At 35.9% G+C, this 25,361-nt stretch overlaps 1 protein-coding gene across 1 annotated transcript in view; it reads right to left on the bottom strand.

The window, feature by feature from the left end:
* Positions 1-25,361, bottom strand: part of Erbin (erbb2 interacting protein) — an 81,716-nt gene that overhangs the window by 9,999 nt on the left and 46,356 nt on the right. The window contains 25 exon segments of the mRNA XM_042054680.1: positions 870-1,013; positions 6,927-6,959; positions 6,961-7,016; positions 7,019-7,187; positions 7,189-7,215; positions 7,217-7,342; positions 7,344-7,405; positions 7,408-7,541; positions 7,543-7,583; positions 7,585-7,761; positions 7,763-7,876; positions 7,878-7,975; positions 7,978-8,071; positions 8,073-8,153; positions 8,155-8,193; positions 8,196-8,258; positions 8,260-8,336; positions 8,339-8,390; positions 8,393-8,492; positions 12,938-13,121; positions 14,616-14,730; positions 16,915-17,088; positions 18,417-18,587; positions 19,119-19,240; positions 25,041-25,138. Of these exon segments, the coding sequence (XP_041910614.1) occupies positions 870-1,013; positions 6,927-6,959; positions 6,961-7,016; positions 7,019-7,187; positions 7,189-7,215; positions 7,217-7,342; positions 7,344-7,405; positions 7,408-7,541; positions 7,543-7,583; positions 7,585-7,761; positions 7,763-7,876; positions 7,878-7,975; positions 7,978-8,071; positions 8,073-8,153; positions 8,155-8,193; positions 8,196-8,258; positions 8,260-8,336; positions 8,339-8,390; positions 8,393-8,492; positions 12,938-13,121; positions 14,616-14,730; positions 16,915-17,088; positions 18,417-18,587; positions 19,119-19,240; positions 25,041-25,138 (2,551 nt within the window).

Raw genomic sequence — 25,361 nt, 5'->3', positions numbered from 1 at the left:
AAATTTAGAAAGAACAACTGTCTAGGTGACTATGAATGGCAAAGATTTCTGAGTTAATAAATCCACTCCAGGTATGATGAAGTAAAAGGCTGACTCAGCAGTCATCAGCCTGTTTGTTCTTCTTCTAAACTAAGAAACTTGATGACCGCTGTTGGCACACAGTAAAGACACCAAGTAATGGCAGATGGCGGAGCACAGGGCAAGACCAGCTCAGAGCAGCCACAGCAAACTGAATCCAGAAAACCGCTCCTGCTCTAGAACATAACAGACAACAGCTAGGGATGAGGGTGGAGGGGTTTGGGGAACAAGTAAAGAGCCTAGAACAATCAAAGAGTCAAAATGGAAATAAAATATGAGAAGGAATAAAAGAAGGTAGAGAAGAAAGGTCATTCGGGGCAGAAGGGGAGATTTTTAGAGGCTGTGAGTCCTTACCAAGCCATGACAGCCTTGTTTTTGCTCATTCTTGGCAGTCCTTATAACTGACTCTTAATCACTAGATAATAAATCTTTCACCACTAATGACCATGATGAAATGTGTTCAATTAAGATTTGAATTTTTACTTTTGCTATACTTTTACAACTTCTTCAGTCTCATATTTAGTCATATTCAGTGAAATGGGATTAAACTTTGGTGCATATAGTGCTTTTTATTAGCTGATTCTTAATTACTGAACTTATAAACACCTGGCTAAAATCATTAACTTATGACCAAAGAAATTAAAGACAGAAGTTGTAGATCTAAGCCATAAAAAAGCCCAGAAAATACAAAGATTTCTAACTTACAGAACCTTTTCTCCTAGAAATGTCAAAACACTTAAGATCTGAATGTTCTCCTGTGCAAAAAGTACTAGCCTACTATGGGTACTCACTCGAAATATGTGCCCACCAGAACCTCTTCCGTCTGCAACACTCAGGGCAAGGCTGCCCTGGCTGCCATGCAGATCCCTAGAGCTGCCATAGTGAGAGCTGCTTACAGCAGTAAGAGTGGAATTAAAGGACCTTGACAGCATACTCTGAATAAAGAAAGGTAGATTTACAGAAGATTAGTGTAGCATGCAAATTCCACGAGACATGTTATGTACACAGATTTATTTACAAGTAACCCCACCCATACCACAAACAAGTATCATGCAACACTGAATTCAGAGCCAGAAAGAAACTGATACATACAGCTATATAACACATACATACATAAAAAGTTATAATCATGTTTAATCACATGCTTAAGAATCAAAGAAGTACAAACATACAGTTGCTTTTGTTTAATTATTAGACACTACCATTTCCTTTATGTCTATTAGTATGTCTGAAACAGAAACTGAGCACACACTCAGGTATGTGTTTATTTATATAAAGTTGTATATAAGCAAATTTTTCAACATCAGATGAATTTACTGCAACCAGTAATTCTCAAAGAAGGTTCTAAAGAATCTATTTAATTCTACAGGAATTCTACTATTAAATAATATTAACATTTAAATATATATGCTACAGCAAAATGTCTTTGTGATAATCACCTGGTTACCAGTCATTCTCATTCTTTCAAAAACTTATTTTCCACATTTTGAAAAATATTTTAAATTGTACAATGTAACTTTTAAAAATATTTTATTGTTTTTATTTATGTACATGTGTATATGAGTGGCCATGGAGAGCAGAAGAGAGTCATCAGATCACCTGGAGTTGGGGTATAAAAGCTTGTGAGCCACCTTACATTAGACGCTGGAAACAAAGGGGAGTCCTCTACAGAGTGTCTGTCATTCTATAATCATCAAAACAATCCTAGAAAAACTTTATGTTGACAAACATTTCCCATTCAAGTAGATGGTTATTGCATTTTGGAGTTAGTGGTGGCCCAATGATAGGATCCTTCTATAGTTTGGGTTTTCATGAAGACCCTTGTATTTGACCCAAGCATTAAAGATGCACCTTAATAAATACACTTCTGATTTTCATCATTCCTAGACTTTCAATGTGGATGGGGCTTGATGGCTAAGATAGGGAAACCACATTTTAGGCAAAACCCATTACTAAAATAGAGAAACGAAATAGCAAGCATTTACATATTACTCTTCAGAAATATATTCTCTTGATTTTGAAGTTGGTAACTAATACCACAAAATAACAGACTTCCAAAAGGAAAAAAGATCTACAAAATTACTACTCCTTAGTTATTTTGTGGATTCTAAAGTATTGATTTTAGCATATTAATTGATTAAATGCTAGGCACACTGTACTAGGCACTGTTGTTCAATATTCCTGATGGTTATCATGTAGAGAGAAAACAGGGCTGAATACAAACCTCCGTGTTAGCCTGGCCCTGGAAGAGTGTTCAACCTTCCTAATGCTGCAACCATTTAGGACAGTTCCTCATGTTGTGGTGACTCCCAGCCATAAAAATATTTTCATTGCTACTTCGTAACTGTAATTTTGCTGTTATAAATCATAATGTAAATATCTGATATGTAACCTCCTAGGGGTTGTAACCACAGGTTATCAGTGTACCAGATGGACGCCTATTATCTAACAAGAACAAGTAAATGAGACAATGGCCACTTTGTATTAATATGGTTTAGAATACTTTATATCTGATTTTTTATACAGGTAGGGATATCAGCAAATACTGGTATTAGTGATAATTCAACTCTGAAAGAAAACGGTTTGACTAGCCCTGGACTCAGGGATCTACCTGCTTCTGGCTCCAGAGAACTGGGGTTAAAGGTGTACCACCACCGCCCAGCTTAATTCCTTTTCAAATTTTCTTTGTTAATTTACTTAAGTCAGTGGTAAGATCTTCAAAGTAAAATCTATTTTATGTGTTTGAATTCTTAGTACAGTTATTTTATGGATAAAGGAGAGAGTTATAACTAAAAGGTCATAAATGCATATGCTTCAATAAACCACTATGCAAAGCAAAAAATTCGAGTACCTCAAAAGGTAAGGGAAGCATTTTCCCATGCTGCCTCCTCTACCGCGTCAATTATGCATGTGTGCATGTCCACATGCACAGTGCCAAGGAAAGAACAGGGTCCTTTAATATCTGCCAATATCTTGAAGCACTTCTTTGAGTTTACAGTTTAAATCTTGTTATTAAAGTAGCTAATTAGTAGCATCATTAGGAAGTACTTCTATTGCCTATGTATGCTATCATTTCACACCTAATGAAAAACTGCCCGACTAAAGCATAAAGTAGCTTCTACAAATACAAATGTCAAAAATGTCAACTTTCAGAATCTTATATAATACTTTTAGAACATTTCTGAACACAAGAAAATAAATTAAGTCTCTATTCTATAATAAAGGTTAGAAATAATTTTATGTCCTATTATCACATCAAATTCAATTAACTCAAAACCAAGTAAGTTATATCTTGCCAAATCTTCACAGTGTTACAATGCGTTAAAAACTCCATTCTCAAATTTTTTAGAATTAAAAAAACACAAAGTTATGATCAAGTAAAGTTTTTAATTTTCTTTCTTTCACTCAGGACTAAAATATATTTTAGGTTAGTGAGGATAGGGTGCCACCAAGCATTACCCCTGGGGTCCCTGCAAGTTTTCCTCTGATTACCGTATATGTGTGTTTGAATTCCTAGTATAGTTTTTATGGATAAATGTACACATGTACACATGTGATGGAGGAGTGTCTATGTGTTACTTTCATGATTAATAAAAAAAACTGCCTTGGCCCTTTAAGAGGACAGAAAATTAGGTAGGCGGAGTAGATAGGACAGAACAGAATTGTGGGAGAAAGGAAGCAGAGTTGGGGAGACGCTTCAGGCAGTCGCCATAGTGAGTCGCCAGCTTCTCCTCTGAGATGGATGCAGTTTAAGATCTCTCCTGGTAAGCGACCACCTTGTGGTGCTACACAGATTACTAAATATGGATTAAAGCAAGATGTGAGAATTAGATAATAAGAGGCTGAAACAAATGGGCCAGGCAGTGTTTTAAAAGAATACAGTTTCTGTGTAAAGCTAGCCGGCGGCCGGGGTGGTGGGTCACAGCCCTGCCGTTCCTTCTACACACATGTACATACACACATACACAAAATGTACTTAAACATTTTTTAAATGACATTAAAGTGTATTTCAAGTTGATCTCTACAGAATCCATAATCTTAGGTACAGTATGAATCATCAATTCATACTGAACACATCTGCTTTGGAAATCCTAAAATGCCTCTTTCATCATTATCAATCGTCAGATCAAAACAAAAAAAATGGTTTCCTATGATATTCACACAGAAAATTTCCTCTGAATTTTTAAAATTATTCTGTTCTGCCAATTATATAGATTATCCTGGGCCAATTACTTAGCTGTTTTGACCCTCAATTTCCTTCATAAAATGTGGTGATATGAAGGAGGAAAGAAGTGGGTTGGGGAGGTGGTCTTCCCCAGGGAAGAGCATACCAACTGGCTGTCCAGTACCAACAGTCCTGAAAACATACCTACAAGTAACATTATTATGAACTGAGAAGGTTCTATTTATGAATAAACATGTGCATACATTATATGCATGCAATAATAAAATTAAAAAGAGGACTTGAATTTGAAAGAGTGGGAGGAATATATGAGAAGGTTTGAAGGGAGGAGCAGGAATGAAAAAATTATATATATATACACACACACACATACACACTTTTTTTAAAAAAAATTTTGTTTGTTTTTTTGAGACAGGATTTCTCTGTAGCTTTTGAAGCCAGCCTGGAACTAGCTCTGGAAACCTGGCTGGCCTTGAACTCATATGTAAACCATAGAGGTCCCTCCTGCCTCTGCCTCCAGAGTGCTGGGATTAAAGGCCTGTGCCACCACCACCTAGCAATCTCAAAAAAATGTGGTGATAGAGTATCTTAAGGTTCTGTTTAAATTTAGAACTATTTTACATAAGATAGCTACACTATGCTATCTTATTTAAAATTAACCATCAGAATATTCTGTTTCTCCTAACTCAACCTACACACTATCAAATTTTTTCAAAAATAAATAAATCCTTAATTCAGCCAATGTGACTTGTCTCTTCCTATTCTCAGCATTCGTACCAGAGAAACACTGTTTGTTTCTGAGACAGAATATCACATAGTTCCAGGCAGACCTTGAATTACTGTCTACGGCACCTAGTGCTAAGATTATAGAAGTGCATAGCTGAGGAGAAAACTTTCCTCTCTCCAATCAGCAATGAATTGAATCCAGCCCTTTTAATTTTCTTCTTACAAGTGTTCTATTTCATAATCCACTGATTAAATTGACTTTCAGAATACAACTATAAAACCACTGTCATATATTTTCTATGAAACTGTATCAAATTTAAAAATACATAGTTTATGCAATGGGAAGAAAAAAAACTAAAAGGCACATTCAACAATGAGCTAGATGCTGCTTGCTTCCTATTTACTTAAGTTCAGATACTTCTCTATCAAACAGAATAGTGGGAGAATAAGCCACTTATGACGTAAACTATACCAAATAAAAACTTCTCTGTATCAGCAATCCCTCCTTTTTCTGATAATAGCGGAATTCCCAACAGTCACCTATGCAAAGCACAAACCCTCAAGTTTTGTCCCTTATCCACAGTAACTAATACAGTATTCAACTACAATCAAACTTTGAGGATGCCTACTTCAAAAATCTCTTGAAATTCATTCCTCTATCTCTGTCCCATTAATAAACACTTCATTCGTTTTCATTCAAGTCTCTGAAACAGCCTCTTTGACAACAACCTTTTTTTTCTCAAATCTACTTCTACATGTGCAACACAAGTTATTATAAATTAGAGCCATGTTCCTCCTCATGTCAGCTGAAGAAATTTCAAATTCCCAACAAATGAACACAAATTCAAACAGCCTCAAACAGTATGTTAGTTATAGCAAACAGAAAAGATGAAGATGAAGTTAGCTACAGCTGACAGATGTTAGCTAAAAATAAATTTAATACAATTGGTTATAAAGAAATAATCATACTTTGCTTTTTTCCTATAAATTAAGGAATTTATAAAGCAACAGACTACATATGTTCAGGTGTATTTAAAATATATTATAGCTTTAATAATAGAGAAACAGTAATTTTTAAAAGAAAACCTAGAGAGATATATAAAGCTGAGTTTTAATAACAAAAAATGTTTGGTTGGGAGAGGGATGGGGAAATAAGATCTCTCTTTGTAGCCCAGGCTGGCTTCAAACCTCCTCCTGCAGATGGCTAAGTACTGCAGTTACAAGTGTATGATACCATGCCTGGCTTAAGGATTATATTTTATATTTTTGGGCCACATAACAATGTATCCTTTCAAAATACACAGATTTATAAATAAGGTTATGAGATGAACACAAGCATTAGTTATTATACCAACTTTTCCAAGTTGCACTATAGCCACAAAAACACTCAACTGAGTTGTTCAAGAATATCAGAATGTAATCCAGCAAAGTAAAAAATAAACGCTATGCTGCCAGTCATCTGTGTCAGTGATGTTAGTTCATTTAATATAGACTGCATAAAAGATTTCTGATGAAATATTTACATTTACAAATATATTTTCATTATCTTAGTAATTATACAGTAAACCGGTATTTTTCTTACAATATTCATACAATCATCATTGGTAGTAATCAGTTCAGAAAATGCTGAGTATGGCTGTGTATATATATTGTATCCAGTTTATGAGTACAAACTAAAAAAGAACACACAAGCATCAGGAGACTGCATGGCTTTCAGAGACTTTGAGGAAATAAAAAGCAGTATGTACAATCATCTCATTTGTCTGCTTAAGTTTAAAGATAGAACTCTGGTTCTAAGCAACATGAAAAAACAACTTATATGTAAGTAGATAATAATTTGGACTGTGTTATTTCACTGATTAAAATAAAGGATAAACCATTTCTAAGGAAAAAGAAATAAATTCATAAGAATTTAAAAAAAAAACTCACGTTCAATTACCTTTTCTAACTTTTTGGCCTCAATGTGTCGAAGTAACTTGTTCTCGCCAGTCATGAGGAACTTTACTTTTTCCTGGAGGATCTAATAAGAATGTTCAGAACCAACCCTTGCATTTGGTCTTTTTGAAGGACTAGTCCGTGAGTAAGTGAAATCACTAACTGACATAGTTCTCTCTGGTATCTCATTAATAGAGGGGCGGGCACTCTGAGGCCTTGAAGCATTTGGGCCATCAATGCTGTATGCTCGTGCAGAAAGTGGTCTCCTGTGATCCTGACATCACTGGCGTTCTTACCCACTGAATGTAAGTCTCTGTATGACAAATAATCTCCTTCAGAAATTGGAGCACGCCTTGTGAGAGCAGGATCACCAAGATTCACAGAAGCTGTTGAAGACACACTACTCTGTCGCTGAACTGCAGGTCCGAGCTCCTGCTGGAATTAGCCGGTCATTTGGGGAGACAGCCCACATTTCTCCATGTTGGCTGGAGCAAGTCTCTGTGTAAATGGTATGCAGTAGTGGCTCCTGACGTTGTTATGGTTAGAGAAATTCATATTGGCAGAATGCTTTGTGTAACTGTGATTTTCGGCACTCTCTGATCTAGGAAGGCGCTGAGAGGAAACTGACAGGATCTAGTTGTGAACTTTGTTTAGGGTGCCACCAAGGTCTCTTTGACTGCAGCAGTGCCACTGTACTGGACGTTATACTGCGGAGGACCATAAAGTTGAGGCGTAGACTGTGGACCAGTTACTATGGGGCCTCTTATATGATTTGGATCTTCCGGGTATTGATTTTGAATCACAACTGAAAATGGCCTTGTACCTGACATTAAATCAGAAAGACGAGGAAGAAGCAGTGAAGACCGCAGTGGCTGGTCTAGAGACATGTGTAGGCAGACTACTCCTGACTATGTTCTCCCCATCCACGGAGGATGTCATTTTAACTGACTTGCACTGGTGGCTGAGGATCATCATCACCTAAGAATGTCATAGATCTTTTTAAGCCTCCAGTCTCCAGGTTAGTTATACTATGAAGACTTCCGACAGACCCACCGGACCACTTCTTTGAGGGAAGAGATCTTCAGTGCTTTTAGAAACACCATGTCAGCAGAAGAAAGTAGAACCATTCTGGGGTTCTATCCTACCAGAAGGACTGTGGGACTTCCTCAGGACGACCGTTTATCTTATTTATGGCATTCCAATTCGGGCTATACTTATTTCCATTTTCTGTTATGTTGAGCTTCACTTTTAGGATGAACACTTAAAAAAGCCTGTTCCCGAGCACTGTATCTTGTGCCTTTGATCTCTTCTGTGATTCTGGCTGGCGCGTATCATTTTGTCACAAGTTTATTAAGATTCATGTTGATACGGTCTAACTGGTGAGATTCATCAGATGTGGATTTTTGAGTCATCTTTTTTCAATCAGAACTAATCTTTCTTCAATATTCAAATCATACTCAGGTGCACCTAAAAATCCTTTTTATCATTAACTTTTGCAATTTTTCTTCTGGTGAATTGTTTTAAAATATCTCCATTTTGTAAAAGGCTGTTAAATTTTCATCTTTCTTGCCTAAAAATAAAAGACTTTCTTATGAAGAAAATAATAAAGACAAGTTTTCTTGGTAACAGAGAGTCATTAATAACTATTTGATCTGTAGATAACACCACATTAAAAGAATTGATGGAGCTCCAGATAAAGACTTTAATCTATAATATACAAGTATTCAAAACATCATACTATAACCTACTGATAGTACAGTTTTATGTTTTTATATCAGTTAACATTAAAGTTAAATAAAAAATGTCAAGTAGTGGAGATTTTTATTAAGTGAGAGAAAAGTAAAACAGTTAAAAACCATCAATAATATCAAGATTAATGCTGTGGAATAATCCTTTTGTATACCATAAAGATTTGTCACTCAAATTGGTTTAATAAAAAGCTGACTAGCTGGTAGCCAAGCAGGAAATACAGGCAGGACAACCAAACTAAAGATGCTGGGATGAAGTGGAATCAGAGAAGATGCCAGCAGATGCAGATGAAGCAGGATGTGCAGAAAATGAGGTAACAAGCCATGAGCCTCAAGACAGAGGGTAGGTAAGAAATATGGGTTAATTTAAAATGTAAAAGTTAGCTAGTAATAAGCCTGAGCTATTGGCCAAGCATTTATAATTAGTATTAAATCTACGTGTTAGTTATCTGGGAAGCAACTGCTGGGATACAGGAAAACTCTGCCTACAGATTAATTTTAATCAACATATTCAATCTAACTTGTTACAAAACTAGGGTTACCAGGGCTAGCCAAGAACAAGAACAGAATCGGTATCTTCTCTGTCATTTCACAAAATATATGCTTAAAACTGTAAATGCTTCAAGGTGGGGAAAGATTACATTGAGAGTCAGACAGTAACTTAGTGATTAAAGTAAATGGCATAGGACTTTTTACAAGTAAATTCTGAAGCTTTTACATTAACATCATTAATAATAAGGGTTATTAAATCCAAATATATAAACATTAAGTTCAACTAAAATAAATAACCGTATAAACACCTAAGTTCAAAAGGGAATCAAAAGAGAAACTAGTATAACTATTACTCTGTAATATATTGTATTTGGCAACAAATTCAATAAACGTGTCATTCTAAAACTATAGTCACTACACAAAAACCCCCAGTTCCTTATTTAAAAAGCATGTAAAAGGTATTGCTTTACTCCTTGCTTACCACCTTTACTTTTGTTAGATCATTTCCTATATCTAATAACAGCACCAAACAAGAGTATCTGAATGAACCCCTTCAATGGCACCCTCCCTAGTATGATCCACATTTCCCTGGTGGTCTGAGATGAAGAAATGCCTCACAACAGGCTCATGTGTAGGGAGGGACACTTGGGTCTCTAGTTGATGATGCTGTTTGGGGAAACTTTTTAGAGCATTGGGCCTTGCTGAAAAAAGCACATAGCTAGGGACCAGCTTTAAGAGCCTCATTTCCAATTTGCTCTCTCTTTCTAGCTATGGCAGAAGATGTGATTGATGTGGAATGTCCTTCTGTATAGGTGTTGCTTTTACTGGTTTAATGAAAAAATCTCCTTTGACCCATAGCAGAGTAGAATATAGCCAGGCTGGAAGAGATAAAGAGAGTATGTTGAGTCAAGGAGACACCTCATAGCTGTTGAAAGAGGAAGACGTTGCAACCGCGGGAACTTTTCCAGTAAGCCTCATGGTGATACACAGATTAAAAGAAATGGATTAATTTAAGATATAAGAGCTAGGTAGGAATACACCTAAACTATTGGCCAACCAGTGTTGTAATTAATAGAGTTTCTGTGTGATTATTCAGGTTTGGTCAGCCGGGAGCAAAGGAGCAGTCTCTGTCTAAATGTGATCTCTCAGCGGCCTGCTGCCATGACTCTCCCACCATTAAAAACTCTCCTTTAGGAACCATAAACACAAATAAACTCTTTTCCCTATACATCATGTTTGGTCAAGAAAAAGAAGCTAGGACAGAAGTTGGCACCAGGGAGTGGGTTGTTGCTGTAAAGAATCTGACCAGGTTGTTTTTGAAGGAATGTGGAGGACTGTTGAAAGACGTACTAAGGCCGGGCGGTGGTGGCGCACGCCTTTAATCCCAGCACTCGGGAGGCAGAGGCAGGCGAATCTCTGAGTTCGAGGCCAGCCTGGTCTACAAGAGCTAGCTCCAGGACAGGCTCTAGAAACTACAGGGAAACCCTGTCTCGAAAAACCAAAAAAAAAAAAAAAAAAAAAAAAAAAAAAAAGAAAGACATACTAAAAATTAAGCAGTTTACAGGTCATTCTAGTAGAAACCTGGAGACAGTAGCACTGAGAGTACTGAAGATGGGAGAGGTTCTGCTCAAGAGGTTTGAGGGAAGCAAGAACTGTCTTAGCAACTGTGCTATAGGCCATTTGTTGATATGTTGGCAAAAAATTTGGCTGCCTTCTCTTTCCTAAGAACTTGCCTGATGCTAAAATAATAATAGCCAGCTGTGGCTATATATGCCTTTTATTCCAGTATATGAAAGGCTGAGACAGGAGCATCTCTGTGAGTTTAAGACTACTCAGGGTTATGTGGTGAGACTGTCTAAAATCAAAACAAAAAGTAATGAACTATTTTCTTTGGGGCATGAAATTTCAATACAGTATTATGTAGAGTCTGGCCTAGTTACTATCGATTACTCTTTATACAAGTCTATAATGAAAAACAGCAAGTAGAACAAAAGAAATGAAAAATGTAGTTTGGAGAGAATAAAACACTGGAAAACTTAATACTACAGCCAATGCAAGTGCTAGAAAGGGATATGTTCTAGAGATATCACCATTAAGGACAGTGCCCTGCTCTGCACTAGAACAATGACAAGGGTGTCTTCAGGAAGAACTGCTTCAGTATACAAAAGATGCTACTAATGTAGGGAGAGGTATCAAGGGCCCACTTGAGCTGTCAGTTTAACTTGTCAATGAACCCATGGGAAAATGTAAAAGTAAGGTGGCTTCCTCCTATATGGTTTCAGAGCCACTGAGGACAGGCAAAGTCCAGCAAGGAGTTGTTGGGTTTTTGTTTTGTTTTGTTTTTGGTTGGAGTTGTTGTGAAAGGGCCATGAGAAGCCACTGCGTGGAACACTTAAAGTAAAGCCTGGGTTGCAGTACAAACTCCAAACTGTTACAGTTACCAGAGTTATGGGACATCTGCCAAAAGCTGACTACAGAAAGATGTATACAAAGAGAGAGTTGTACGCACAGGTCACAAAGCTGGATAGGCAGAACTTGACATTGGACATGGAGCTGTAGGATTTGGAGTTGGCTCTGCTGAGTTTTGTTGTTGTTGTTGTTGTTGTTTTGGTTTTTTTGAGACAGCTTTCTCTGTAGCTTTGGTGCCTGTCCTGGAACTAGCTTTTGTAGCCCAGGCTGGCCTCGAACTCACAGAGATCCGCCTGCCTCTGCCTCCCGAGTGCTGGGATTAAAGGCATGCGCCAACACCACCCAACTCTGCTGAGTTTTGGTTCAGTGTTCCCTCACTATGTCCTCGTTCCTCCCTTTTAAAATGGTATTGTATATTCCATGGCATAGCATGCTGGAAGTATACTTTTTTTTTTTAATTTTAAAGGTTGGGAGGTCACAGTTAAGAGACTGTATTGAGTCTCAGAAAAGACTTCAGACTTTTGAACAGTGTTAAGACTTAAAAACCCTGAGAACTTTTAATATAGACTTAAATGCATTTTACCTTATGATATGGCCATGAGCCTATGGGAGACAGGGAATGAAACCTTGCTGGAGGGAGTACATCACTAGGAGTGGACTTGAGGATTTATAGTCTCACCCCACTTCCAGTTTGCCCTCTTTACTTTCTTCATGTGGTTAGAGGTATGATCTCTTAGCTTCTTACTCTAGCTGCCTGCTGCCAGTTCTTCCTTACCATTATAAACTCTCCCTCTGGAACTGCAAGCCAAAATAAACTATCTCTTCCATAAGTTGCTTTGGTCATGGCATTTTATCATAGTAAGAGAAAGTAATTAACATGATTTATAAGGATAAAAATAACTTTCAATATGAATTTCTTTTTAAAGTGGCTGTTTATATATTCCAGCATCTAGAAATATTTATATAAATGTTTGTTCATTTTACCTAAGAAATTAAAAATCTACTATTTTTTGTTGTTTGTTTCTCAACTTAAAAAAAGCTATTTTAAAACAGAACTGTGAAAGGCAGTGGTGGTGCATACCTTTAATCCCAGCACTTGAGAGGCAGAGGCAGGTGGATCTCTGTGAGTTCCAGGACAGTCAAACTGTTACACAAAGAAACCTTATCTAGAAAGAAATCAAAACCAAAAAAAATCAGAATTGTAAGTAACTAATAATCAACAAGTTTCAAAATGGAAAGAAATATATTGCCTAAGCAATTTGTATAATATTTCTGAAAATGCTTATGTTTAGTCCTGTATTTATTATCTGTATTACTATTTCTATTTATTATATAAGTAAATAATATTACTAAAATGTCCACAAACCTTATTTTGGAGTTACTAGCAGTAGGAATTTGTTTCACTGGAGAACAGAGTGAGTTGTCTTGACTACTGTCAGTGTTAAGAGAAACGGAGTCAGACATCCGAGAAGGAGAAGAACAATTGCTGTTGTTCTGATTGCTATTGTGTGTGACTTCATCTGACAAAGAATCTGTATCCTTTGCATCATCTGAAACAACAACAAAATATTTAAGAGCAATAATAAATTCACTAAGAATTTATCGAAAGCTTTTGTATTGAGTCCATGTACAAGGTGGTAAGTTCATTTTAAGAACTCATATAATAAAACATACTTAATCATTCACAACCTTTCTACAGTTTATCTGGGTAAGAAATTATTTCCTATGCACATGGAATTTTTTTCAATTTATTTTTATAATAAAATTGAGCAATGTAAAATTGAGCATAAACAAAATTAATGATTTTCAAAGGTCAGCTCCCTTACTTCTTACGAATGTTTAAAGATTTATTTTTAATATGCATGTTTATATATCTATGTGCATTTGGGTGAAATGTCTACAGAGGTCAGAGGTATCACTTCCTCTGGAGTTGAGGTTACAAAGTGAGCCACCCATTGTGAGTGCTGGAAACCAACATGGGTCTTCTGTATTTCTCCAACTTCAAAGAACTGCTTATAAAGTGGTAATCTCTTAATATGTGATGTGCCTGTTTATCTAACAATGAAAAAACAAGCAAACAAGTCAGTATTTACATTCCACTAAGGCAGAAGTATAAAAAGCAGTTTTGAAAACAGTCCATAAAAAAAGCTTTTTGAAAAACTAAATTCTAAGCAAATCAAGGAACTAGTATACCCAGACATAGCTATAGAGCAGCATATGAATTAAAGGTATGTTTGTTGTTCTTATAAGTATGGTTCAAATGGTCTAGAAATCCCAACCTCAAGGTACTTGAGTCTTGGTTTCTTCATTTATAAAAATACCATTAGATTGCCTTTGAAGTTCTTTTTATGGGGAGATTATGACAACCAACTAGCACAGTCGTACCTAAGCAACTGGTAAATAAAGTACTCAATAGTTTCTAAGTATCATTATAAACCACCATGGTAGTATCATTAGTATGCTGAAAGCAACAGTCTGGACAGATATTTGGTAGAGATAATGCAAAGTTAATTGGGCACTAGTTGTAAGAGGTGTGCGACAAGATAGGTGTTTGCTACAACTTACTTCATTTCTAAGAGTTTATTATTTTCTTACATAAAAATTAGTTGGCAAAAACTAGGGAAGAGGGCTTAATCCCATTCTGGAACAGGTAAGACTAAAAAATGTGTGCACCTAGCATATATCAGGTACTAGGCTATGTATTTTATACATCATCTTTAACACGCCTCATTGCAATTCAAATTTTTCATATATTTATGAATAAAATTAAGCACACAAGAATAATGCATTTAGAACATAAGCAACAGAAATGGAATTATAATCTATAATTATATCCCTCTAATGTCCATGACCTTACAAACAAAGTCTGTGTGGGGATAGGGAGGACCCACTGATATCTACCTGTAAAAAGGAAATAACATTTTGGAACAGCAATTTTTAAAATGTTTCAATAATTTGTCATTCAATAAAATTTACTCCCACAGAATTAATGTATCTTATTTAGGTAATTTCTAGTCTTAATGCTTTACCCTTCAACATCTAACCTTTTTTGTTATTACTAAGTGCTACAACTTTGGGCTGGTTAATCGAGGTTTCAATTAATGGGGGCCGCATCTCCGCCATTTTCATTTCTTCATCAGAAGAAAGGTCTTCAGATTCCTAGTTTTAAAAAAAAGGGGGGATATAAAATTTTAATTTTGGACTTTTTAAATGAGTAAATACACCAGAAAAACATCACAGGGAAGACAAAGTATATAACTAAGAACATGTACGAAACAGCTTTTTAATGGCAATAGTTAACAAAAATCTTCATGACTTAATCTTTTCAAGTAAAATAATAAAACTGTAGCAGTTATTATCAACATATTAAAATATTTACTGTATCATTTTGGAGCTATATTAATAGTTACTACGTGCCAGAGCTATGTGAGGTTACAGATAAACAAAAATGACCAAAACACAGTCCTACCTTTGAAAGATTCAATTTACAGAGAGTCTCTCAACAGAGTCTCTCCCTAATTGTCAAGTCTAGTCTCTTCAGTATGCTTAACTTCTAAGATATCTTCTAGGATAGACTGCTATCAATGTGAACTAAGAAATTCTCACTTATTTTGAAAACATGATTGTCCATGTTTATTACAACCAATATACCACAGTTGTTCCAGATTACCTACTACTGAATAGTGTCAGCAAAGAAAATGACTTGCCAACAACTATTAACAGAGAGTTTAGTATCATATAGTATACAGGAAACAGAATTCTTGCTGGCTAATTCATTCCTAGGAAGAAAAATGAAACTAAAGCAAATTCTTTACAAAACTTGTTCCCCTGAAAAAGAAAAAAACAGTACTAAGGACTTTTATTTCTTCCTAAGTGCCATAAGAAAGGTATGAATAGTGGAGATGGCTCAGCAAATAAGACCACTTGTTGCTCTTGCAAAGGACAAAGGTTTATTTTCCAACACCCACATAGAAACTCCAGTTTTTGGCACACAAAAATGCTGTAATTTTAATGAAATATCTTGCTAACCTCTATTAATATCTTTAAAGATGTGTTTATTTTTATTGTGTATGTATGAGTGTTTTGCCTGTTTGTATGTCTGTGTACCATGTGTGTACAATACCCATGGAAGTCAGAAGAGGGTGTTGGAGCTTCTGCGACTGGAGTTAAGAGATAACCAAAACCACCATGGAGTTCCAGCTAGGCATGACACCTATAGACCCAGCATGAAAGAGGCTAATATAGGAGGAATACCACAAGTTATACCAACATGTGTTACACAGTGAGCTCTAGACCATCTGGGTCCACAAACTGAGATGTAGTTTCAAAAAGATTAGAGTTCCATATATGTTTAGCAATCTCATCTACACCTGAGACATATATATTCAATAGAATATTATCAGCAATAGGAATAAGATGCAGTACTGAGAGATATCACAAAATGAAATTCCAGACAATATGGTAAGTGAAAGAAAATATAAAAGACCAGTGAGATGGCTCAGTGGGCATTTGGCAGTATTAAACACAAACACAAAACAAAACATATTAAGTGTATGATTTTGTTTACACAAAATAGGCAAATATATACAGGCAATGTAGGTTTAGCTGCTTAGAGTTGAGGGGGAAGCAAAACATAGGAGATTTCTTTTTCTTTTGTGGTTGTCAAAAATATTCTGCAAGTAATTGTGGAATGGCTTTACAACATTGTAAACTGTTTAAGCTGCTGAATTATATGCTTTGAAGTATTAACTGTGTAGGTTTCAGATACCTCTCAATAAAGCCTTTAAAAAAGATCTATAGCTTTTACTTTTCAATATGAGAAATTATACGTTCTTAGACACTGAACAAGAGTAACAATTCAATGATGAAAATTTACATAATGATTGAGTATAGCCATAACAGCCATCTTCTGTTGTTCTGTTTTTCTTATACAGTGCTAGGGACGGAATCCAGTGCTGTACGCAAACTAGAACATTGCTCTATTACTGATCTACATCTTTAGCTTTTCATTTTGACACTACAGAAATAAAAGCAAGGTCTGGGGATGGAATAAGAAAACATGGACCTGTTATGGACAATGAACTTGAGTTTGATACTCATTACCACAAAAATAAATAAAAGCACTTGTAATTATTAATTTTATGTAACATATCATAATCTAATTTACCAACTAGTCATTTACTCACAAATACAAAATTTTAAGCTTAAAGTGATGAGTGGTATTTTAGCAGTGTTAAATTTTTTAAAGACTGCAATATTTTCTGAATCATATTATGCTTCTAATGTTAACATCAATGAAATATTAAATGGGAAACTCTGATTATGTCAGATTTGAAGTCATACCTCAAAAACATCATCATGGTTAATATGCTTCAGGTTCCCAGACACTTTCCTATTTGCAGTCACTGGTAAATTTCCAGGACTGTTCTCAGCTTCAGGTTCACTCATCTTCTGTACAGAATTTATATACTTTTCTCTTTCATCAAGTTTGCTTTTCATTGTAGTACTTTCTGAAGTCTACATAAAAGATAAAGACCTCAGATTATACGTTTTATGTTTATTTTTTATTAAGTGTTATATAAATTTTAAACAATCCATCAACCTCCAATTCTAAATTAGTACTAAAGAAACTGTTGCCAAACAGTGATGCCACATGTCTTTAATCCCTATAGTGTTATATTATTTGTGTTTTAATAAATAAAGTTCGCCTGAGATCAGAGGGCAAAGTAGCCAAACTAGTTAGCCATACAGGTCAGGGAGTATAAACCTTTAATCCCAGGACTTGGGAGATAGAGGCAGACTGATTTCTCTGAGTTCAAGGCCACCCTGGGTGGCACAAGACTGAATTTGTCTGAAAGAGAAACAGAGCTCACACAAAGAAGATTCCTGGCATTTAGGATCACACGCCTTTAATCCCAGCACTAGGGGAAGTGGAGACAAGAGCAATATGGCTGGGCAGAGAGAGGAATATAAAGGGGAGGAGACAGGAACTCAGTGGATTGGAGTTTGAGGTTGGTAGAGAGCAATGCAGGATTGTCCCTTTGTTTGTCTGAGCATCAGTAGAGGTAAGAGCTCTCCAGTGGTTGACTGCTTTGCTTTTTTGATCTTCAGCTTGAACCCCAATGTCTGTCTCTGGGTTTTATTATTCGTGCTACAAATTCTAGCACTCTGGAGGCAGAAGCAGGCAGATATTTGTGATTTTGAGGCCAGTCTGGTCTCCAGAGTGAGTTCCAGGATAGTCAGGACTACACAAAGAAACCCTGCCTCAAAAAACCAAAAAAGTCAGCAAAAAAGAAAATAAAAAAAAAACCCAAAAACTGAGGACATGTAAATTAAGACCTGAAGATAAAATATCCATTTGGAAGGCAGATGGCCATAGTCATGATTATATTAAAATACATAATTTAGCAAAATTTACTATCATAAATCATTTCATCTGCTATGGAATGCACAGTGACTCTAATGACATGACAAATCTTTGATTTGGGGATGGGTGGCACTGAGGAAAGTTCTGAAGCATTCCAAGGAAACGTTAATGTCTGCACTAACGACTGAAAATCAGAATAAAGTGGGTCAGGATCATCAAAGTAGGAGGTAAGAGTATTTCCAGAATAACTCTCAGACAATCACTATATCTTATTAATTGTTCAGGTAACGACTTTTTAAAGGCTATCTTGACACTATCCTGATAAACTAGACATTCTGTAGCCAGAGAACTAGAAAACAAGCAACTGGGGAATTCAAAGGTTTACTTTAGGCATCTAAGAACAAAACTATAAGTTAAGTAGTATAAAATTAAGATCATCATATCAATTCTCTCAATTTTTAGGTAACTTCATTCTAACCTTCACACCCATATCCTTATTGAAAACTTGCTGATCTTCATGTTTCATATCTCTCCCAGACTCCTCATTAGTCTCTTCATCTTTTAATCTATGCACAATGGTTTGAACAGTCTTGACCATATTCTTAAGCTCATCTGGGTATGGTGTTGGATATCTCTTTAAGTTTCCCTCCTAGAAAAGTAAGAGAAACATGAATGAAGTATTAGTATTTCTAACATCAATCTCAACTTAATATATAAGAATCCACCAGAACTTCTGGATATCAGACTCAAAGAATAGTACAGACAGATGACAGAGTCATAAAAATTCTGTTTTCTCTTTATATATATTATTTCTATATAAATATTACATCTCTATATAAATATAATATATATTTATCTCTATTTATATATAAATATAAAATATATATATTTCAAATTCAGTTGTTTTGTCTGTTTTTTTTCTTTCTCCCAGTGCTGGGGATCAAACTCTGGGCCTTTATGTAACAAGAACTCCACCAATGAGTTATATCTCTCCTCAAAATGTACCTTTTAATGGCAATTTTGTATTGTTCTCAAATTTTTTCACAGGTAAAATATTTTGGTGTAGTAAGTGCTTTGAGGGTATGCAATGAATCCAATACTTGGAGCCAGAAATAGCATCATACAGGTATACAGTACAAACTTCAGTCAGCACACCTGAAGTAATAACTGACAGACTCACCCTGGGGGGTGCCTCTCTTTCATCTTTGTCTTCATCACATTCAAATGCCACTTGAGCCCGTTGTTTCCTCTGTTCTTCCCACAGTGCAGGATTAAAACTTTCATTATCTGATATGAACATAACTATAGCAAAGTAAAAGAGAAATTGCTATATTTTACAATAACCACAGAAACTATTACTTAATCATATATGCATTATGAAAACAAGTCTGTGGCAGTTAAAACTAGTCTAGGATAGACAGTAACAAATTCCAGGGTTAAGAAACAGGCATTGGTTTTAAAATTTCTTTACCATAACCAATGCAACTTTAGTTTCCCAGAAGCTTTTGTTACTAGAAGGATTCATGAGTTGCTAATCTAAACAATACAGATACATAGCTTTTGTGTAGAACCCTAAAAATTTTAAGACAGTAGGCTACCACATCTTCCAATTCTGGAATTCTTTTAACATTGACAGTCCAATAAGCATGGAAAGAGTTGGTCCAATGGCAAAATAAGATTATCTTGTTAAAAAATAAAATGAATTACTTCAGTGATGATTATTTCTTTGTATTAAGCATTATATGCAATATAGATTACATTAAGTAAATAAAATACAGTTTCTACACAAAAATTTAAGAAAAATTTAAATTTAATGTAAACCAAATCATTTTTACCCAACCAGTTATAATATTAAATCTTCAAAGACTTATGTAAGTTTTCTGGAATGGCTTAAAATAATTAAGTTAATTAGTTAATTAAAATAATCAAGCTGGGTGTGGTACGTGCACCTTGTACTTGGGAGGCAGAAGCAGGCAGATCTCTGGTCTACAAAGTAAGTTCCAGGACAGCCAGGGCTGTTACACTGAGAAACTCAACCAACCAACCAAAAAAAAAATCATTCAACAATTATGTAAAATGAGAAAAGATTGTTTTGAGAAATAAATTTAATGAAAAATACAAAAAAACACAATTATACAAAACTTATACATATAAAATGAAGTCAAGATTTTTGCCCTAAAAAAGGATTTGTATTCAGAAAAAAAAAGAAATTATAGAATGGGGGAGTAAAAGCAAATATATGCCAACACACAACCACCCCACACCCACCACCCCAAAACCCAAAAAACTAACCCTGAAGAGCCTCAAGCACCCAAGTATGGCCATCTTAAATATGTGTGTGAAACAACATTAATACCAAAAATTCCAAATTATGACCAATTTGGGCTTTCTTTTCCTTTGTGAATTACTTGTCCATACTAAAAGTGACATAAAATAAACAGGAACAATAGGAATGACATTGTGTGTGTATAGTTTTATTTCTGTGTATGTGTTCCTACATAGGGCCTCCAGTTCCCTATGTAGCTGAGGATGACCTTGATTTCTGATTCTCCCATCTCCACTCCCCAAGTGCTGAGATTACAGGCTTAATGCAGGGTTTCTTGTATGCTAGACAAGTATTCTACCACTGAGTTCCAATTCCAGACCACTGCGTGCTAGTTTTAAAACACTATCTCATGATACAGCCTGTGCTGACCTCTCTGAATCCCCTGCTTTGGTTTTCTGAGTGTTGAAATTATACATATGATTTTATTTTCATGACTTAGTCTGAGATTTTTATTTTAACTATTTTGGTGAGTTTTTTAGTATTTACTTAACAGACTATTTCTGTTTAAACAAATGTGGAATATGGTTCAAACTGTTGAAATCTCCATGGTATCATTAAAAAGGTAAGAGATATATGCCGTGGGACAATGGTCTTTTATCCTGTCACTTGTATTATTTTTAATAAAACGCTGATTGGCCAGTAGCCAGGCAGGCAATAGAGGCGATGAGAACAGGAGAATTCTGGGAAGAGGAAAGCTCAGTTCTGCAGTCGTCACCCAGACAGAGGACATAGATGAGAATGCCTCGCTCATGAAAGGCACCAAGCTAACACAGACTAGAATTATAGGTTAAGAGGTAAGAATTAATTAATGAGAACCCTGAACTAATAGTCCAACCAGTTTATGATTGATGTAGACCCCTGTGTGCTTCTTTGGGACTGAACTACTGCGGGACCTGGTGGGACAGAAATCTCTGTCAACAGATATACTTCAGTAGAATGACTCCCTGAGTTCAATTTCAAGCACTAAATGAACCCACACGCCAGGCAGAGTAGCACTATGCCTTTAATCACAGCACTGGGGGGAGAGAGGCATAATATTGTAGGTTCAAGTTCATCCTCACATACATGGCAGGTTGGAGGTCAACCAGGTCTATGGGAGACCCAGGTCCAGAAGACAAAGAGAGGCACCAGAGCCAGGCAGCTTTTAACAGCTCTACTCTAGGATTCATGAAAGTAACTCACTCTAGATTAGGTAATAATTTTTAAAAAATCTTTCTTGCCATTAGAGCATGTGCATGCATGCATGTGTGTGGCGTGTGTGTATGTAGGCGATTTTTGTGGGTTATTTTTCCCTTCTACCTTTACCATGGATTCTGAAGATAATTACCCATGCTTGGTCTGGCAAGTACTTTGATAGTCCTTGGGTAGCAACTGCAATCACCAGCCAGCCTCCAAATGCTTAAGAGTTAAAGCAATTTTATACAAGAATCCCAGAGTTGTAACTCTGACCATGGCTCTCACTCTCAATAGCTACTGGTTAATTATGTTTCTTAGTATTTTGAATAAATTCCCTTACCTTTCAAGGTTTAGGGAACCAGGTAATATGATTCCTACTTCTACTTTACAGTCTCACAAATCTGAATCTTGAGGCGAATTCATTCAACACTCCTGTATCTGACTACAGGTCGTTTTCAAGATTTGCTATATCCTGAATAACGGGAATGTCTGATGATGCCACCCTACTCTGTAATCTTACAGTTCCTAGACATCTTCAATGCCAACGTTTATCTTCAAATCAGATAAGGGATTCAAACCATAGTCATACTCAAAACATTCCCACTTCTGTCACTGAACCCTCCTGGTAAATATTAAATCACGTCCTGATTGTTGGTAAATGCTCACATTTTTAGTCATCTGTCTTTTCCAACATGCAAAACCACTCTAGGTTTTACTTCCTTCTTTAATGAAGTTTCCATTTCATGATACCCTATCACTTCCTTCAAATATCCTTTCTGAACCACCCGAAGCTAATTTCTTTCACATTACTGTTATCCTTCACGTCACTATGGTGGGGGGGGGGGTAATAAAAACTCTCAGAGAGGTACTCCAGATTGATATTACCCCATCAGGCTGTTTCCACGTTCTCTATATTTTCATATACAATATGTACCCTAAATAATAGAATAGAGGCATTTTAAAAACAATCATACATTCCCTTCTCCCTGCTTAAGTCTAATTCCACTAGGCCAAAACATGGTAGTACACCCCTTTAATCCCAGCACTCAGAGGGCAGATGTAGGTGATTCACTTTGAATTTAAAGAATTCTAGGTCAGTCATGGCTACAAAGTGAAACATTTTCTCCAAAAAATACTAATTCCTCAACCCAGACTGACATTTCTCGTTCCTAGCCTTTCAAATTTTCTCATCATTGCCACACCTTTAGATTCTGAACGGCAAGTGGTTTTACTTAGCTCTAATAGCATCTGTCTCACAGGAGACAAAACCAGATTAAGTCCAATTTAACAAAGTGAACACCAATTTCTTTCAAGCTGACATAAAGCTACCAACTGAACAGTAATATTCACTATATGAGTCATCTATTTCTTAGAGGTACGGGATAAAGGAAAAACATTTCCTGGAAGCCCAAAGGTAGTTCATCATCCTCTTGATAACATTACTGTAATTTTTTCTCTAGTTTTATTAATGCATGTGAATCTGATGGAATACACATGAGGTTAGAGAATAACTTACAGAATCAAGTTATTTCCTTCCATCAAGTGAATTAACGGAATCGGAATCAACTTAAGTCATCAAACTTGGGTGGTAAGCTCCTTTACCTGCTGATCCCACTTCCAGTCCCCAAACACTACAGTTTCTAATTTGAGATGTGAGTACATTATATTCATGTATACCTATGGTAAGGTACTTTATGGGGAAAATGAACTCCAAGGAAACCTGAGAGTTTTCTGATTAATTAATGCATTACAAATTTCCAGACTCTAGCTCCCCTCTATCTTAAAACAAATTCACAATAAAACCAAATTTATGACAGCATAATTCTGATACTCCTGTTCTTCTATCAGAATCTAAACAGCCACTTCCTTAACTAAAACAATCATCCTTTAAAAGAAGAAATCATAATAGGAAGTCAGCTAAATAGGGGCTGGATAGAAAAAGGCCAGGTGAATTTGAATCATGAAAATAGGAAACAGTAAAATAAGAGGTCAAGGCATATCTATTTGTGGTTTAAAACATTCACAGTTTACACAACTTAGAGAAGGGGCTAGCAAGAACACTTCTGAAACTGATCAGAGAGTAAATACTTCTATACTCTATGAACTAGAAGCAACTAATGACACAGTATATATGTAAAGTTGAGAAGTTACAGGTATAAAATATTTAACTTTTTTTTCAAAGTCATCCAACTGATGATTTTTAAGGGCAGACTTAATGAAAAGATTGGAAATAACTAAACAGATTAAAAATTTAACTCATCTAACTTGTTTCTATCATGTGACAAAGAGAACACTATCATCTTTATAAGAAGAAAGACTTGCTTTGATAAGATTATTGTTTCTTAATTATTTTCTGTAACCACTTATTAGGAACAGTTAAAGGCTATTCAGACTTTGTGTTGAAATCCAAGTTAGGCTTTTGATATGCAAAATATAATAAATTCATTGAAGGTCTATATTTTAAAGCTCTAAGAATATACTTAAAAGATACATCTCTTTTCCATGTATTTAAATCTACTTCTAACTTCATTTATCAAAATTATAAAACATAGAACTGTTTCCATAATGAACTAGTGTAACTTATTTTTAAACTGTTAGTACTGAAACATTGACTAAACTGTTGTGTGACTACTTTCATGTCATTTAAGGAGGGAACCTCAGTTTTAAAAAATGCTCCCGTCAGATATGTCTAGGCTGCATTTTCTTGGATTGATAAGTGGTTTGTAAGAGGTCCAAGCTCACTGTGGGCAGTTCTACTCCTGGGCTGGTGGGTCCTGTGGACGTTATAAAAAAAAAAAAAACAAGCTGAGCAAGCCATCAGGAGGGCAAGCCAGTAAGCAACATTCCTCTACAGCCTCTGCTTTAGGTCCTGTCTTGAGTTCCTGACTTGAATTTCATCCAGTGATGGAGTGTAACCTGAGTGTAAGCTGAAATAAACCCTTCTCTTTGCCGAAAGTTGCTTTTGGTCATAGTGCTTTGAGTATAACTCCAAGACACACGTAATACAAATTCTGCATGTTAGAAATGAAGTTTGGCCAGGCAGTTGTGTCTCATGCCTTTAATCCCAGCACTGGGGAGGCAGAGGCAGATGGATCAAGACCAGCATGGTCTACAGAGCTAGTTCCAAGAAAGTCAGGGCTACACAGAAAACCCTGTCTCAAAAAACAAAACAGAATTAAATTTAATGATGTGCAACACTGGTGGGGGCTATAGCCCACTGGTACAGTGCTTGCTTACCATTTGTAATGTCTAGGTTCAATCACCAAACCATAAAACAGACAGAAAAGGTAAATGGGCAAATATACTTATAGTACTAATAGAACAGTACAGAAAATGATACCAAATATTTTAACATGTCAACAAAATATTTGTTTGCTTGCTTTTATTCATCAGAACTCATCTCAATTTTTTCATTCTTCCTGATCTCTGAATATTTATGAAAATAGGAAATAGCACTAAGTATTGGTCTGAATATGAAATACCTCCCACAGGTTCACATTTGAACAGTTACTATTCTAGGAGTATTCTATTCTAGTTGGTCCTACTATTCTAGGAGTCTGTGAAAACCTTAGGGCTGGGCTTGTGCTGGAGGAAACATGCCTCTAAGGGTAACACCCAGGTCCCCAACCTCTTCCTCTGCTTCTGTGACACCTTGAAATGAGATCTCTAAAGATACATCTTTCCTTGTTTCTCCTCTTCTATAATTGTAACAATGTTAAGCTTGATTGACACAGTAAGAAGGTGTGAGGAGTCCTGTAACTACTACCTGCTATACAATGTGATGAAGTTAATTGTCCTTTTGGTAGTAAAGAATGTTAGTATAGTACTTAAAAACATTTGTAAGGAAAGAGAGGAAAGTATTTCTTAGTTCAGAGAAGAAAACATTTTTAATGTTTCTATTCACAAACTAACCTACTATTA

Source organism: Arvicola amphibius, chromosome 3 (assembly GCF_903992535.2).
Source record: "Arvicola amphibius chromosome 3, mArvAmp1.2, whole genome shotgun sequence".
NCBI lineage: Eukaryota > Metazoa > Chordata > Mammalia > Rodentia > Cricetidae > Arvicola > Arvicola amphibius.
Note: the sequence above shows the minus strand (reverse complement) of the source record. Positions and strands in the feature narration are given on the sequence as shown.